Source organism: Aulonocara sp. 'chitande type north' Nkhata Bay, linkage group LG17 (assembly GCF_057382095.1).
Source record: "Aulonocara sp. 'chitande type north' Nkhata Bay isolate Kocher_YH1m ecotype deep benthic linkage group LG17, A_spYH_male_GT1.1, whole genome shotgun sequence".
Taxonomy (NCBI): domain Eukaryota; kingdom Metazoa; phylum Chordata; class Actinopteri; order Cichliformes; family Cichlidae; genus Aulonocara; species Aulonocara sp. 'chitande type north' Nkhata Bay.
In genome coordinates this window covers 22635628-22652725 of record NC_141360.1, presented here as the reverse complement: position 1 = coordinate 22652725, position 17098 = coordinate 22635628, and the positions used below count along the sequence as shown (strand labels likewise).

At 41.9% G+C, this 17098-nt stretch overlaps 1 protein-coding gene across 2 annotated transcripts in view; it reads left to right on the top strand.

Annotated features, from left to right (window-relative positions):
- Positions 1 to 17098, top strand: part of usp6nl (USP6 N-terminal like) — a 102289-nt gene that overhangs the window by 34222 nt on the left and 50969 nt on the right. The window contains exon 1 of one of the 2 annotated variants that reach the window (XM_086268965.1): positions 4800 to 5744. The exons of the other annotated variant lie outside the window; for it this stretch is intronic. Within the exon in view, the coding sequence (XP_086125091.1) occupies positions 5675 to 5744 (70 nt within the window). The 5' untranslated portion in view covers positions 4800 to 5674. Of the gene's footprint in view, positions 1 to 4799; positions 5745 to 17098 lie in introns of those variants that run through there. 2 annotated transcript variants of the gene reach the window in all.

The following is a 17098-nucleotide window of genomic DNA, read 5'->3' as shown; positions in this document are numbered from 1 at the left end:
ACCACATCAATTGTTTGTTTGTTTTTTAATGTGTGGAAGTAGTTAAAGAGCAACAAGGTTTTAAGTTGATAAATCAAGCTGGGAATCCACAATAGGAATCCACCGGCTAGTCGGCTGACTTAGCCTTTGGATGGCAATGGCAAATTTTTCTGAGCTTCCAGTGTCGTCAGCAGGTACGCAGAACAGGAATTCCTGGCAGCGTTTTAAAAAATAGGATCCACCCTGGAAGTTGTCAGGACATGCCCAAAGAGATGATCATCCAAAAACACAATAAAAAAAAAACAGGGGATTTAAAAAAAATAAAAATAAACATCATTTAGTTTCATGGTCCACTGGTCTGATGGGCCTGATGACAACATGTTGATATTAAACAACCATCGGCTGCTTGCTCCACATCGAATCTTGATTAAAGGGGAAAAAAACCTATTAAAATCTGACAGTTGTGCCAACGTTGAATACCTAACCTTGCTCTGAAATCGATTTATCATCTTATTGGGCAGAATTATTAGGGTAGTGTTCTTCACAATGAGTTCATGTTTTAGAGATGGGCAACATTATATTACTGCTTTTTGTGGAGTAGTCATCCATTTAGTAACCTAAGTATTTGTTAATCACATGTTCGGCAACTAAAAAAGAGCAAAGGTGTGCATTTCTTTTTTTTAATTACAATAATCTCGTCAGTATTTATTGAATTATAAAAGATGTTGTGACTGGACTTGGGTTGCATGAGGAAACCATGTCAACATCTGTCTGCTTAACGTCCAGTTTCGGCCATAATGTGCTGAACAGTTTGATTTAGAGATAAGGTTTATGATCCCGGCTTCTTTACTTGCTGGTTTGTGGTACACTTGAAGAAATACTGCTCTTTGGCTCGACACACGCGCTGCTTACCTGCATTCAACAAGAACCTGCTCAGACACGACCGGCTATTAACTGCTGACGCAATACAAAAGGAAACTAACTGTTGTTCCCCTCGCCTTAAGATTCTGTATTCTCACATCTTTATTGGTGTTACAAAGAAAAGAAAATGCCACAGGTGCTTCTACTGCTGTAGCACATCCACCCACAGCAGTACTACCTTTAGGCTGTGATGGTTTTGATGCACGCCGTTAGCGGTGAGGCTAATCTGGTAGAAGCTGGTGTTAGCAAAAGACTGAAGGCGCTTGAATGGTGATCGTAGCGGTAGCTGCTAAAAGCCACGCTTTCACCTTATGTAGTGGGGTCACAGCCTAGCAACAGTGGGTCTGAGGCTTAGCAACAGCAGCCACAGATTCAGTCCAGCAATGCGGTAATTGGACTTTCTGACAAAGTGCCGGTGGACCGACACGCTAACAAATACAGACACACTTCATCACAAGGACACATGTGCACACTTGTAGTGCACAACCCTGCTTGTGTGTGATGACGAGGAGTGAAAGACAGAGAATGTGTGTCATTAGAGGAGAGGGATTGAAAGTGTTTCTGTGTGTGAGGGAGAAAAAGTGCGCCTTTCATTCAAGTCTTTCCCTGTGGCTCTATTTATACTAATGATGAACCTTGGTGCTTGTGTCGCTGCTGCTTCGCCCGTCTGCGCGCTGCCCTGTCCTTGGGGACTATGAATTATGTCTGTCATCCAACAGTATTTGCAGTATTTTGACAGTTTAACACTCTGCAAGAGCTCAAGGTCACATCTGGGTTATTATCATTTTTGTTATAAAAAAATATTTATAAGCTAGTGAATATCAGTTAATTACCAAGTGATCATTTTCTGATTACCTGATCAATCCATTGGTTACTTTACCAATTAAAAAAAATAAACCACAACAACTTTTTAAATTAAAAACTGTTTCTTTACAAATAAATAGTAGTTGTTTACATGTTCGCCTAACAACAAGGAGAAGCTCCCCAGGACGAGGCGACACCGATTCCCTTTGGGGTTACGTCAGGGAGGGCATCTGCAAATTCAAACATGTGGAGCAACTCGTTGTTGAATATTTGGAAATATTCACACTGCTGTCTGATTGTTTTAAGCTTGGAAAGCCCTGTAGTGTTTGTTTTGTTTTGAGCTACTGATGAAAAGTAGTTGTGTGTTTTTATTTTTTTCATTCTCTTCCAGATTGGTGATGCTGTGGTTTGCAATGGGTATCTAGATAAAGACAGAATGACAACCTCCTTGTGAATAGATAAAATCAGTCATTGCCCATCTAGTGGCTGCAAGTAGCTGCAGCAACCAACTGGTCACCCAGAAGACGGGCATGCAACGGTATCAACCTCTGGGTCACTGCAACCTGTCTCCAAACAGTTGCAGTCTAACTCAGACTGACTGCAGTTACTCTCACAAACATTGCAGACAGACTGCCAACCTGCTGTAATCAATCTGAGTCTGTGCTGAGGCATCTCTTTGGATTAAGGGAATTCATGTTCATATATATAAAAACGAGGTTGCTGTGCTCCTGTATGCAGTTAAGTTTCCACCAAGCAGCAAATGTTTGTTCTTTTAGATCAACGAGGTCGCAGACTGACTCTGTCTTATTGCTGTTTTGCCATGAGGCACCAAAGTCAGTTTAAATATGGTAACGGACCATGAATCAATGCAAACCTGGTCTCCATCTTCAACGCAACCATTTTGCAGTCCCTGAGACAGCAAGTTCATTTCTGGTTGTTCCGTGGACGGTAGCATTTAAAAAACCAACAAACAAAAAAACTCATGCATGCATCACCAGAAGCGTAGGTCTCCGTAATATGTGATCAACATAAGTGTGATGAACAGATTTCATGCAAACTGATTACTTTGACCTATCAATCCAGCATTAAATAATTACTGTATTCCTAAATTTTTGCATATTCGTGCATGATTAAGCCTATTAGAGCCACTTCAACTTTAACAGCTTCCCAGTGATAATCAGTGAAGCTCTCATCAGATCCCTATAAATTCATATGTTAACAAGAGCACGTGTTTTGTCCTCGCGTCACCAACTGTCACTGGCATAACTCTGCTAGAGATAAATAAATTACAGCTAGAGGCATACAGCACCAGTTTGTAATGCAAAATACATAACTGGAATTATTATATCAAGATGATGTGGTTAGAGAGCTGAACAGAGCGGAGGTATGTGGACTGATTAGAGATGTAATAATAGAGAGAGGCAGAGAGCAGGGAAAAAAAAGAAAGATGTACACACAGCTAACAAGCGAGGCGGAGAGTTACCAAACATCATTATGAAATGTGTACTGTACTAAGACTTACTGGATTTAATCAACTCTCTAATCTCATAAAAGAATGGGAGTCCCTGGGGTACTTAAAAAAATAATCTCATCAAACATTCCCGTCTATAACGGAGCACTGAAAGTCTGGATTTCTTGAAATCGGTAAATATATCTGTGACGAGGGAAGCATATGTCCATCCCGTCTCATACGGAAATAAAGAAATACATGTCAGTGTTGTAATGGAAAACAAGGCTGGGCAAGAAGATGTGTGCAAAGCATTGGTCCATTTTACAGATGTTACACTGAACATAAAGCTCAGGAATTGGACCAGTTTCTCTTCTGGGTATTGTTTCCGAGTGTAAGACTTGGCTTTCAAAGAATTAAAAGCTGTTGTAGAATTCCATAACATAAGGAATTTTGAATTTTTTGGATGCTCTAGCTGTAGTTTATTTGTCAATACCCGTGTTGTGCTAGTGACTTGGGGATAAGTTGGAGCTGTTATCACGGCGACTTTCATACGTATTTCAGAATGTTGGTGGGCCAGTTTGAGCTCTTGTTGGAGGAACTGGGACCACATCTGAGGCACAGAAATTATTTATGTGAGCCAAGTGACCCAGAGCAGTTCTTAGCTGTGTATCTGAGGTACGATAGGATTATTTTACTATTTCCACATCGTCGTATGTTCATTATGCAGGCACGTTATGAGCTGTGAGCGGGCTTGCTGCAGAATGCAGTGATCCAATTGGGCAGATGTGTTTATTCTAAAAATCGACATGGATCTGAAAAAAGGCATGCTGGAAATGCGTCCTTTATGGTTGCTGCGAACAGCTGCAACCAGAGTAGGTGAGCCCAAAAGATATTTTTAATGCACAAAATATTTGCACGAATCTTGAACATCTGGTGTGTAAAGACCTTTTCTGAGCATCTAATCACTGATCTTTTGCTTTAGTAGAAAGCCTGTTCATCCTACTGAGCTACAGCCACCTGGCTGCTGATTGGCAGTAACTGCTTCTAGATGTGCTTCTATCCTGGGTCACAAACTTTTGAATTATTTCACCTCCATGCCTCAAACTTTCACAATCATGCTTTGCTGCTCTTTAAAAGAGGATCATTGTCTCTTGGAGTCCAGTATCGAAGCAGGCAGCTCATCAAGGCACAGAGAACCAAAGGACGCCGTGCCCGTATTGACAGTATTTGACGACCTGGGATGAGAATTTGTTGCAGAGAATGGAGAGATGTCCAGAAGAAATAATACGATGCAAACGGCAGCCTTTTAGGACTCTTTACAGAGGTAGATAAATGTTTCCTGATAAGCACTTTTGGCAGCATGAACAGCTTACAGAACAGCTCTTTTTACCACCTGGATTGGAAGTTTGCAAAAAGCAATTAAAGTGTTCTTCTTACCTCTGGATGTCAGCTCCACTGATGCTGCTCTGTACAAATCATCACCTCACAAACACAAGACCAAGCATCTCCTATCCCTCTGCATTCTGCTCATGCTTCACGGCAAATGTACACGAAGAGAAAACTAGGGAGGGGGTGGAAGAAAGCGGCACAATGAGAAGAGGAGAGAAAAAACAGAGAAGGGCGGAGTGGTGGAGAGGAAGGGAGGGAAGGAGATGCTGCGGGTGAGTGAGTGGAAGCGCCCATTAATTTGAATTTAAAGGATGTGAGGAGAGGACGGCACGAGACGCAGCCAGCCTTGGAGAGAGGAGAGAGGGGCGCTGGGAGAGGAAAGAGATGGATAAGAGGGGGGAAAAAAAGAGTCTGAAAATGAGATGAGAGAGTTGGGCAGTTAAGAGGCATCACTGCCGGTTAACTGTGCATCTATTGATCCGCAGCGGCCGGGTGGTTTTTCTGCCAGAGCCACCGGAGATAAAACGGATGAAAGGGGGGAAAAGAAAAGACGACTACTGTGTTGTGCTTTTCTTTTTCATTTTCATTTTTTTTGTTTGCTGCCAACCTGCGAAGTGAGAAGTGTGTGAGAGCGCTCCAAGCTGAGCACATCACACGCGAGACGAACACATTCAGTTCGCAGAGTCTGAGCTGCCTCGAACATCCACTGCTACTTTCAGCGGCCGCCAGGAGTTGAGTCGAGATTTACGGGCTGCTTCACATGGAGCTGAGGCAGCATCCAACGCAGGTGAAGCTTGAGATTTAGTGTTTACTGCTGCTGCACATCTGTGCCGTCAGCTGTTTTATAGAAAAATACTGTGAAAGCGGAGGATACTTGAGTGCTGGAGAGTTTGTAAGCATGTCTTGACATCTGGAGAAGGAAGAAGACTGAGCCGGCAGCTCTCGTCCTGGCATCCTGAGGTGCGAATGGGATGCTGAAACCAAGATCTTCAGGAGTCAAGATGTGGATTAGGAGATGAATTCCGAGGAGGGGTCGAGGAGGGATGAGGTTTTTCGGGGTGAGAAGGCAAGAAAGGGCTGCCACTGCCCCGTGGCGACTCCGCCTGCCTCCACCGCCACCTCCCCGTGAACATGCAGGTCCTACAGATCGTCAAGGAGCTGGTGTCGCCGTCCAGACGCAGGGCAGCGGCCAGATTCGGAGGTGTGTGTGCGCATTTTATGACCCATTAAGCTTCTATTGCAGCCACTAATTGTGTCAGAGGACAAAGATTTGAATCAGTGCAATGAAGACAAGATCAAATCTACCTGACCAAACATTATTTTGGGAGAAAGGAACGAGGAGAGCCTTGTTGAATGTATGGAGATTGATATGAAGTGCATGCAGGTTTTGAGTAAATCTCGTCCCTGAAGCAGGTGAAAGGTCTACTGTTTTACTCTCAGTTATGATGTGCCTCACTGTGAGGAGCTGTTAATCCTCATCCGACAACTTCATTACTGTAGGTTTCAGTGGAGTGTTGGTGTTTCACAATAGTTTAAGGTCACCGCCTTTTCTTGGTGCAATTTCAGAAATATTTGTTACTCTGATCTGCATAATTAGTCATGTATTAATTTGCAAACTGCTGCCTAGAAAGTGCCATCCGACTCTGTGTCACTTGCAGCCTCTTCTCAAGAAAATTTATAGATTTGAAGTTGGTGAATAAGATGCATAAAAATGCTCCCAGCAGGTGCTGAGGTCCAGTTTAAAAAAAAAAAATCACATTGCTTGAAGAAAAGTGAAGCCCTAAGATGTGCGAGACTGATGCCTGCAAATAGATAGATAGATATAGATATCTGCATATGAATACGTAGAAGCTGCAGCCGGGGGGAAACAGAAAGCCTGTCATTCACTTGTAGTCTGGCTTTTATTGACCACTTGGGTTTTGAGCACACTTTGGTACGCTGTGTGTGGTAAACATATAAGGGATGTCATTTTCTGTAATGCATTAGCTAATCATGGGCTGTTTCGATTTAGCTTTACGTTCATTTTTCATTTACCTGCATTCGGCTACAGTGAAAAGGAAAGCTTGGCTCAGATATCTGCTGCCTGCACGCGAAACCCCTCAAAAGTAGCAGCCGAGGTTAAGTCAGCAGACTTGGGCCTGTTGTGTTTAGACCAAACACAAGGCAGTTCTCTTAGATGGAGAGATTCAAAGTATGAAAGATGGACATAGCTATCGATTAGCACAGCCTGGTTAATCTCCTTTTCTGACTCTTAGAAGACCAAATTATGTGGTTAGAGACGGGGCACATACAGCACTATTAGAACCACATTAATGGATCTTTAATGCCCCCTTTGTCCCTAAAAGTCAATGTCACAAGCAACACTTCTGATAGTTGATTTGATGTGGCCTCCTTGGCACAAAAACGGTCCAGTTTAATAATAAATTTAATTAGTTTGTACTGAATGTCATTGTGGATGAGTTTAAACTTTTTGGTGTGCCATGTGTCATTAGTCTGAATGGGACGGACATGCCCCTCGAGCAGCTTCTGTAATAGCACTGTTGCTGTGGGACGTGTGTGTGTGTGTGTGTGTGTGTGTGTGTGTGTGTGTGTGTGTGTGTGTGTGTGTGACGGCTTCATTTCTCTGGTGTGCACTGAATAATGAAGCATGGTGCTCTGAGTAATGGAACACTATCTGACCACTGACCCGGTCCTGTCTCCTGGTTGGATGCCACCCTGTGCCGTAGCCACAGGAGGAGGAAAGGCACAGCTTGTCGCTTCAGTGCTTCTCGAATAAAAAATAAGCTTCTGTTTGTTACTGTGGGGAAATTTGCATAAATTTAATGAGAAGTTAATGGGCAGTTTAATCGACACTTGTTGCAGGTTTCTTCAAAATGTAATCTTTTTTTTTTTTTTTTAGAAATACTGTTATTTATTTATTTTTTGCACCTGCTAAATTCTATGTTCATGTACTTGATATCAGCTTTCACATGACTCTTTCTGATTTGCCTCATGTTGTTATTCCACTTGTGTAAATGTAGAAACCTTTATGTGCTTGAAGCCACTGTTAACCACTGGATGTACCTGCTCTAGCAGCCAGGATATATTTGATTTAAAAGGCTTGAATTCAGGTAGGAAATGCTTTGTCTCCTGCCAGCTGGCATTCATAACAGCTTCAATTTATCAACTGGCCCCACTAGGACACTTGTGTAGGGCCAATTAAAGCACACAAGGAAGCGCTGCAGCATGGGCTGCATTGGGGGGGCAATATTTTAGGACTTGGGTCCCAAATCATTGGTCAGAAAAGATTGATGGAGACAGATGTTACATTCTCCAGCACGCAGGTGCTTTATTTTTGGTCACTGGACAAGGTCATTTACTAGTTTAACTCCTGGTTGTTACGTTTCTTCCATTTTCTTTTCGTTAATGCAGACAATGCACTGGGAAGTTGGCGGGTTAAAGAGATAATATCCAATCAGATGGTATTAGTTAATTTATGAATAGGTATTTTATAATATTATATTCTGAAGGTCTCATTGTCTGGAAATACACATAACTGTCTGTACTTTTGTGCTGTTATTCCTTAATCACTGTGAAGGGACAGCTTTTCCACAACATATATGTGAAGTCCAGCTCATTAAGGGAACTTTGAGCTGTTTTTAATGACTGAAATACTTCTGTGGACACTCTTTTTCTTTTTTGAGAGGTACGTGTCCAGCATGGGAGCAATAGGGATTTCTCAAAGAATGAATTGCTGTAACAGAGGTGGCATAAACGGGGTTACAGACTTATCACATCGTTTTGTGTTATTGTTTGTATTGAATCTACCTAAATGTCATTATCACATCTGAGAGTGTCTTCTGGTTCAGAATGAGCCTTTGGGGGGTGACTATGCTCAGCAATGAGCCTGATACAGAAACGTCGATGACTTCCAGACCATTTTATAAACGAGAGCTTCTGCTCTGCTTGAGGAAAAGAGAAGAAGTTGGGGGGAAAAAAATTGAATAAAAAATAAATATTTTATTACAGTACTGTGTTTGGGGTGGAGAGTGGTGGGGGTGGCTTCAAAGGTGGCTAAAGTGTGAGAAAAAGCACTGCACCCCATCGCGTTTCTCTACTTTCTCTAATTGAGCTGCATTTGTCAAATTCAAAATCCAGTCCAACATCGACAACCATGAAGATAACTTTTTTTGTCTTCTTCTTTTAAAGAATGATAATATTTTTTAATGACTGCCCATTAACAATCCACACTTTCCATTTGGCTGTCGTCTTTATCTCGGTCTATCGGCCCTGCAGACGAATTCACCTTGGCTCCTCTCGCAGCCTGAATCAGTGCAGGCAGATTTAGCACGACGGCCTCCAGCAGATACAGGACACACAAATTCACACACTCGCTGCAGTTCTGTGCAGACTGGGAGGAGTGGTGAGTGGGGATAAGGTGCGAGGTGCCAGCAGATGTTGTTGAGCTCCTCGGCTGGATAGCGCGATGGCATGAGTGTGAGATAACAGAATATCTGATAATTTGTCCAGCTCCCTGTCAGCTTTGCAGGATCAAAACCACATGTACTTGTGAGAAAGCATCAGATTGTGTGTGTGTGTGTGTGTGTGTGTGTGTGTGTGTGTGTGTCTGCCACATTTCTGAGCATGCTCAGTGGTTCCTGCCACATCAAAAAACAATACATGTCATGTTCATTTTAATAAAGTAAAGTCTTAGTTTTAGGAGAAAGAGCACTCGTAAACCTGCAGTTTTGAACACTTTTCCTTGGAGACAACTTAAAGTGAGCTGTTAGGGCTGCAAGCACCGTGTTTAGTGGTTAATCAGCAGCTAATTTCTTTACCAGTTTTTCATTTGCTTCATAGCACAAGATCAAGTATAACAGCACATCCACACACATTGGGCGATTGTGGCTCAAGAGTTGGGCGTTCGTCTTGTAACCGGAAGGTTGCCGGTTCGAGCCCGGCTCCGACAGTCTCGGTCGTTGTGTCCTTGGGCAAGACACTTCACCTGTTGCCTACTGGTGGTGGTCAGAGGGCCCGGTGGCGCCAGTGTCCGGCAGCCTCGCCTCTGTCAGTGCGCCCCAGGGCGGCTGTGGCTACACTGTAGCTGCCATCACCAGTGTGTGAATGTGTGCGTGAATGGGTGGATGATTGTGTATAGTGTAAAGCGCTTTGAGGTCCTTAGGACCAAGTAAAGCGCTATACAAATACAGACCATTTACCATATTCCACAAATTATTTAAATAGCTGCTCTTATTACCTGTAGAATAAGTTAACCAGATGCCTCTAGAATAAGGGAAGAAACCTCTGGATGAATGAGATGGAGTGCAGGGATCAGAGGTCAGAAGGGGATCTGATGGCAGTGTAAGTTTGCAAAATGTAACTTGAAGGAGGCCGACTGTAGCTGAGTCTATGATCTGGTGACTCGAAGATGTCTAGTAAATAAGACAGGAGTTGCAGTACATGATTAGATTATTAGAAGGCCTGACCCCAGCATACCTGAAGCCTCTCCTAAAATTGGAAATCAACACTGAGAGAAAAGTAGAGCCCAGACTGAAGCAGCTGACCTGAGAAGGTGTAAGGCAGTGGGAGGGGAGGGCCTCCTGTGGCTCAGATTGAGTGGGTTCAGGTTAATTTATTGGTTGATTGATCTTGTTGGTGGGTCCATGTTTTAACTACTTGTTTGTTTTATATACAAGATAAACAGAATATCTCCGTCTTATAATCAAAGCCAGCGTGAAAGTTCCATTTATTCTTTCTAATGGTCAGCAGGGGGTGACTTCTCTAAAAAATCAAGTTACAAAACAACTATAGAAATCTATGGGCAACTGGTCCTGCTTCTCTCTTCATCTCTGACCTCAGTAAACACTTTTCAAATGAGATTATGGTCTTAATCACTAGTGTATAAGCCTGACTTCCCTTCTCTAAATAATGGTCCCTATTGCATATATTAGGTCATGCTCTAAACTGAAGGTTGTTGGTTCCATTATTTAGAAGAGCCACTCCCAAAAGTCTGGGCCGCAGCCCTCTGTACTATATTTCATCCTGAACTCAATCAATAGTAGGAAATATAATGGAGCAGGTGCCAGAAGAAAAGTTGCCGAAAAACTTGAACTTGACAAGGGTCTTAAGTCATAGGACAGAAAATTCTTGGAAAACTTTGTTAAACTTTTCTGGGAAGGAAATCCGTTTATATTGATTTAGGTCTGCAACAGCCTGCGGGAGGTCCAAGGCCTCAACCTGGGCTCTCATTCAGTCCACACTAGAGTAAAATTACTTGGGGATCTCATTATCAGGTAGGAATTTACCCATGAGTTTCCGTTATTTGCAGTTCATTCATACAGGACAAACAAGGTCTGTGTGTCAGTCCCATTTGGCCAAATGCGTCCAGAGAGGCGGAACTGTCCGGCTCTCACTAAAACCTTGGAGAAATGTGTTAGCTTTCCACTGTCCATGAATTATCCCCTCCACTTATTCCACAAAAGAGCACAAAAGTGCCTTGTGCACACAGAGCTTCCCTCTGCAGCAGCGTTTATCTACTGCTGTTATTGAGAAGAGGGAGGGGGGATTTACAGCAAATCTAAAGCAAGACTGCAGCCTGCTCCTGGTCAACACCATCAGTAGCTCACTGCATTATTCAGCAACCTTCATACTCTTCCTCTCACTCTCTCTTTCTTTCAGTCGAGGAAAAAAGAAAAGAAAACCTGGTTCATTCACATATTCAAATTCTGCACCAGGAGCATCAGACAAGAACACTTCTTGGTGTTTTGCATACCAGGAACACCATCTGTAGGCATTTTGTGCGTGTTTGCATGGCTATGTGTGTGTTTTATATTTATTCTGGCCTGGAGCTTTAAGAAAACTACTACACGCTGTTAAGCTAAGGAGGGACTGGCAGATAGTCCAGACCCAGCGGGTGTTGGGCTAAAGCTGACCACTGACAACCACATTGCAGCAGAAGGACTAATTCCCTGCCTGTCGTCAAAAAGGGCAGATCTGCAGCACACTTCATAGCGCCGCTGTCGACTCTCTTGGCAGAACAGTGCAGAGTTTAGCCTCAGACAGTGGAGTCATTTAAACGTTGAGGCTTGTTGTATTTTTCACGGCTTGTGTCAGATTCAGTCAGCTGTATTGATCGCTGCTTTTGGTGCTTCACACCTTCTCTTATTAAATTATGTATCAAGTGATGCAACAGGCCTTCAGATATTACTGAGGCTGGGCTATTACGAGGGAGGTGTTTGACTGAGTATACATTATATAGTGCTGTATAACTATACCAGATTATAACAGGAGCTTTTTGCAAAAACCAATGTAGCTTGCAGATGAGAATAGCGAAGCTGGTGCTTGATAATTGCCAGAATCTTCTGTAGCTACACAAAGAAGTTTGGTTGACGTATGTAGGAAAATGGCACATGGCTTCATTGCTCTGACTTCAGCTTCCTTCAGTTTATGGGCTGAATGAGAAGACCAAACAAACGATCCACTCTCAGATGTCACATCGGGAAGAATTCATGATTTTCAGTGCATTTGAACTCACTCATTCACTCATTTGAACTGAATGCACAAGCAGGTAGCAACATCTGGGACTGAATAATGGAGCCAGTGTGGAAGTACTATAAACTGCAGTTCCTCTAACGGCCAGTAGAGGCTGGCTCCAAAAGTGATTCAATCTTCATAGTCTCCCGTGTTAAAATGTCCAACTCTTTATGAAAACTCTTCAATGGCTGATTTTGTATAATTTAATTTAATAATCCATTTGGTTACTGAAGTTTAGGACGTGGCCTTTCATGACCTGAGACAGGGCTCTGTATTTATAGCTAGACGTCCGCTTGGCTATTTTATCACACTAAACTGAAACATTTAGAGCATCATAATGGAATTGCAAACAATATGACTTTTGTTGGGACTCAGCCCCTCCCAATAAGGTTGTGTTTCGGTTTCAGTGAGTGAAAATTTAGTATCTCATCAGATTGTTACTCTTGTAACAATTACTCGTTATTACAGTGTTAATAACGGGTCTCCAGCCTGTAAGCGTCCAGTGTTCCTCTGTTTCTCAGCCAGATCTGCCCTCTCCCTCATTTGTCACGTCCAGTTTCACTTCATGCCCAACTTGAACTTGATTGCTGTCCTCTTCAGGGTAGTCTTACCTCCAGCTGTATTTGGATCACTCACTGAAAGACCCGTTTGAATTTCTTACCTGTGCACGTTAGTAATTTTTCCCTGAACTTTAAACTTGTGCAGACCAACCTTAATCCTGAGTTGCATCACTGTGGATAAGAGCTACGACTCGTGCTTCAATTTAAAGACCATTCAGAATATTCCCAAGTTGATGAATCATGTATTTGTTAGCCCACATTACCCCTTTGCTTCCAAATTCCAAAGGCATCTGGGGAAGAACATTTGGACCAAACGACCTGGACTGTGCTGGAAGCCTTTTTTGTCTGCAAAAATTTACTTGCCACCTACCCTGCTCACCAGATTTGGCTCCATGCAACGCAGTGGAGGTCATCAAGCATTCGTCCCAAATGCTCACATGCACACAGTCACATTCAGATCGAGGGTAAGACATCAGGAGCTCTGGTAGTGGTGTATTGCTGCATAACCTGCATCCAACCCTGAAGGGAATGGCTGTGTAGTTTCGATATTAATTTCATTTTATTTTATTTTATTATTATTTTTTTTTTAATAGGTGCAGTCTCTAAACTTTTTGATGGTACCTCTTATACCCATTTTATAACTAAATCTTGGATCCTTTAAACCTGTCTGGCTTTCTGCATCATTTCTGTCAACAGGTCCGACCTCTTGGTCCTAATGTTCCCACCCGACTTGTCCTCGGTCACGGTGCTGGATCCGTTTCCGTTCATGCTAACAGACTTTAGCAATCTGGCTTCATCAAGTTTCAATACTGCTTACAGTCATGCTTCTCTACACAGAAACGGTTGCTCTTTTGCTCTAAAGTATGCTTAAAAAAAATAAATACATAAAATGTGGTCAGCTTTCATTTCCTCTGTCCTCCTTGGGATCAGGAAGCCACACTGCTTTGAAGCCCAGAGCTGTGCTTATAATTGAAGGCAGTGTGAATACTCCAAACCACAGAAGCATCTTTTCTATCGTTTGTCATCTCCACATGCTGACTGTTAGAGGATGACAGATAATTAAGTCAGCTTGGTGGGATGTATCCTGTAAATTAGCCGCAGTCTCCTGTTTATGCACAATTTAAATCCACTGGGGTTCAGTTTGTCCAGCTGAATGGGTAATAATACTCCAGCGTAACGCAGCACCGAAGTCAATCCAACCTTAATAGTTGTGTAAAGGCAGTAAAAAGAATTGAGTATGTGTGTATTTGTGTGTAGTCTCTTTGCATGCCAGAGAAATAAGGAAATGCTCTGTAACGAGTGAGGAAGTTGTGCTGGTAGCCTTTGAGGAACAGTGATTTGAGTCACTTTCCCTGAACTACTGTTGGAGCTTCATTCATCTTCCTGCTCATCTGAGTGCATTTATTTTGTTCCTATTATGTGAGAAATGCAGCTTTAAAGTATTTTGCATTAAAAAAAAAAAAGTGATCGGAAATGAGTGCATGTTTTAAAAAAAAAAAGAGGAGGGACAACAGCCGTCTGATTGTTACTCTCCTGAGGTAGTTTGACAGGCCTGTATTTAGCTCTCGCTGCCTCTGATCTGCACCGCATTTAGTCTCTTTGAACAAAAACGATGGCGTGCGGTTCTTTTACAGGCTCCTGTTGGCTGATAGACGCCTAATTCACCTTGTGGTAACTTGCAAGTCTGCAAATCTGCCACTGCTGCATGCAAATTTAAAAAAAGAAGCCTTTGAGCTCGGTATTCATAAACTAAGATGGTATTAGTTAGCATTTAGTTCTTCAGGGTCAGTGGGATTATTGCTTTACAAATGGGCTTTGATATGGGTTAAATAATATATTGATGTAATTGTATGTAGATTAAAAGTTTTAAATATCATAATTTTTTTTTTAAAAAAGGAAAGAAATCATGAATAAAATGAGTAAATAATCGACTCTCAGGCTGCCCTGCAGGAGGCTGCTTGTTCCGCTTGTAGGTTACTGCAGCTGTTCTCAAATAAAGTCAACACCTGGCACTTCACTGCATTCAGACTTACTTTGTATTTGTGGTACAAATGAGTCTGCCCTCATGTAAAAGCACCCGTTAGCTCTGCATAGCTCGTTGTCTTATCGTATCAGTGGCCGATCACAGTGAAAGTCCAGCAAATGAAGCCAAACTGAAAAACTGCTCTCCTTTCTAGATCCTAAATCTATCTTTTCTGTTCTTGAGTGCAGCACAGAGCACCAGTCTGCTTAGCCAGCATTACCCAGCATGCCTTTAGTGCAATGTTATAAACCTGCGGTTATCAGTAGCTGTGGCTCAGGAGGAAGAGCAGGTTGTCATCCAGTCTGCTTGCTAAAATATCCTTAGGCAAGCTCCTGAACTGCAAGCTGCTCCTGATGCGTTCTCCGGAGTGTGAATGTGTGTGAGTGTTAGATGGAAAGCCCTAGAAGAAAGAGTTTCTATAAATGTGTGTGAGAATGAGGCTTGTAGTCTGAGTACGGTGTGCTATATAAGAACCAGTCTGTTTAGCACATATTGTCTGCTTCACGGGTTATTGTGTGGTGTGAGGTCTGACCTGTTATAAATTGTCTTTTATCGTATAATAAGAATCAGCAGTTAGAGGGATGCACAGTCTCTCAATCCACTCCACTCCACAGTGACATGAATTTTTAAACCAGAAAAAAATACTGCAAAGTAGTTGCTACGTTCTCCAGGGGATTTGTGGGCAAGCAACAAAAGGAACGAGTCCTTCTATTGTATCGCTGAAGAGTCTACTCACCAGTGATACTCTTATTGCTTTTCAAGAATATGGGTCCAATAAAACTCTATCGTAAGTTTTTTTTCTTCTTCAAGTACTCTAAATGAAATCTAAATGTAAAGATTTTGCAAGTTTTATTTTCCTTTGCAGATAAAACTGTATATTTGACTGCATGTTGTTCAGATATTTTTATTGAAAGTGTGTGTTGTGTGAGCCTGGTGACTAGATCAGTCCTCAAGATAGTTCCAGTACAACTGCGCTGCAAACACACACAGTTAGGATGAAACTACACGACTGAACTTGGGATTATTTTTCAGAGTAGTGACTCGTCATGAGTCATCGTGAGCGTTCTCTCGTATGTTTTGTGTTTTACTTGCTGCTTGATGGTAGTTTTGGCTGACAGCACCAGGCTCACCCACCAAACTGCCTGATCTCACATACAGACTGAAGACAGGAAACAGATAGGGGTTAAAGGTCACATGTTCCATCCCTTTTTTAACAAGGTGATGTGAGCCTCACGTTTCTTAGTTTTTTGAGTTTCAGCTCAGTGATGTTTGCAACAGGCCTGGCTTTTGTGTGGTTCAAATGCTCGTTTGTAGCATTTGAGATTACGGATGATATTTTGTTTATGAACCTACATGCATACCTCTTATATTAGTCAGTATTCAGTTAGCTAACACTGCCACTGTTTTATGGTTTGTTCCACTTTATAGGAAGGTAGGGCTAGCTGTAGCTTTCTTTCTTTCATGGTGACTGTCAAGTCGGATTATAACCACCAAGAAACAACCAATGACAGAAAGAATCCCTTGATAAAAAGATGGTTTCCAGGTAGACTGTGCAAGACATTGTCCACAGAACTGCAGTATTCAGCCATTATTTAATTCTTTAAACTCGATTTAAATGTACTTTTGATTTATTTACTTTGGGTTTGTTTCCAGTTCTGTATCTGAGGACACAAGCTTTGTTTCAAAGATTTCAGTGCTGATATACTTCAGTGTAAATAAGACTGAGATTGTAGTTTCATGGTGTAAATCTGTATATTTGTCTGTTTAAAATTCAAAAGCAGAGTAACCCTTTAAAGAGAGATGAGCTTGCAGACAACGCAGAGGAGCTGAAAGCTGTACAGCCCCACCCACTCGTTTCTATCAGCTGCAGAAGTGATAACAGCCCTTCAGTCCCATCACAAACACACACTTCCTGTAACGATGCCACACACAGATAGAGCTGAGATGACACGACTTCTCTTTCTTTCTTTTAGTTTGTTGATCATTTTTTCTTTTTTCTTGATCATTTTCATGTTTTTATCTTTCTTTTTCCTTTTTCTTTCGTTCACATTTTTGATCTTTGTCTTTATTTCAGTTTTTCTTTCTCCATCGGTCTTTCTTTCTCCTTCTTCTTGATGTGTCTGTCTTTCTTTTGATCTTTTACTTTGATCTTTTGCTTCTCTCCTTTCTTCCTGATCTTTCTTTCACACTTTGTCTTTGTCTTTCACTTTCTTCATGTTTCCTTTACTTTTTTTCTTGAACTTTCTTTCTCTTTGTTCTTTTCTTCACATTTGATCTTTGTCTTTACTTCAGTTTTTCGTTCATTGCGTTTCTTTATTTTAAGCATTCTTTCTTCTTTCATTCCTTTCTGATCGTTCCTTTTTTACTTTTTCTGACTTTCTTAACATTCTTGATCTTTCACGCTTTCCCTTTCTTGAGCGTTCTTCTTCTCTTCCTTTTTTTTTTTTTTTTGTTGTTTGC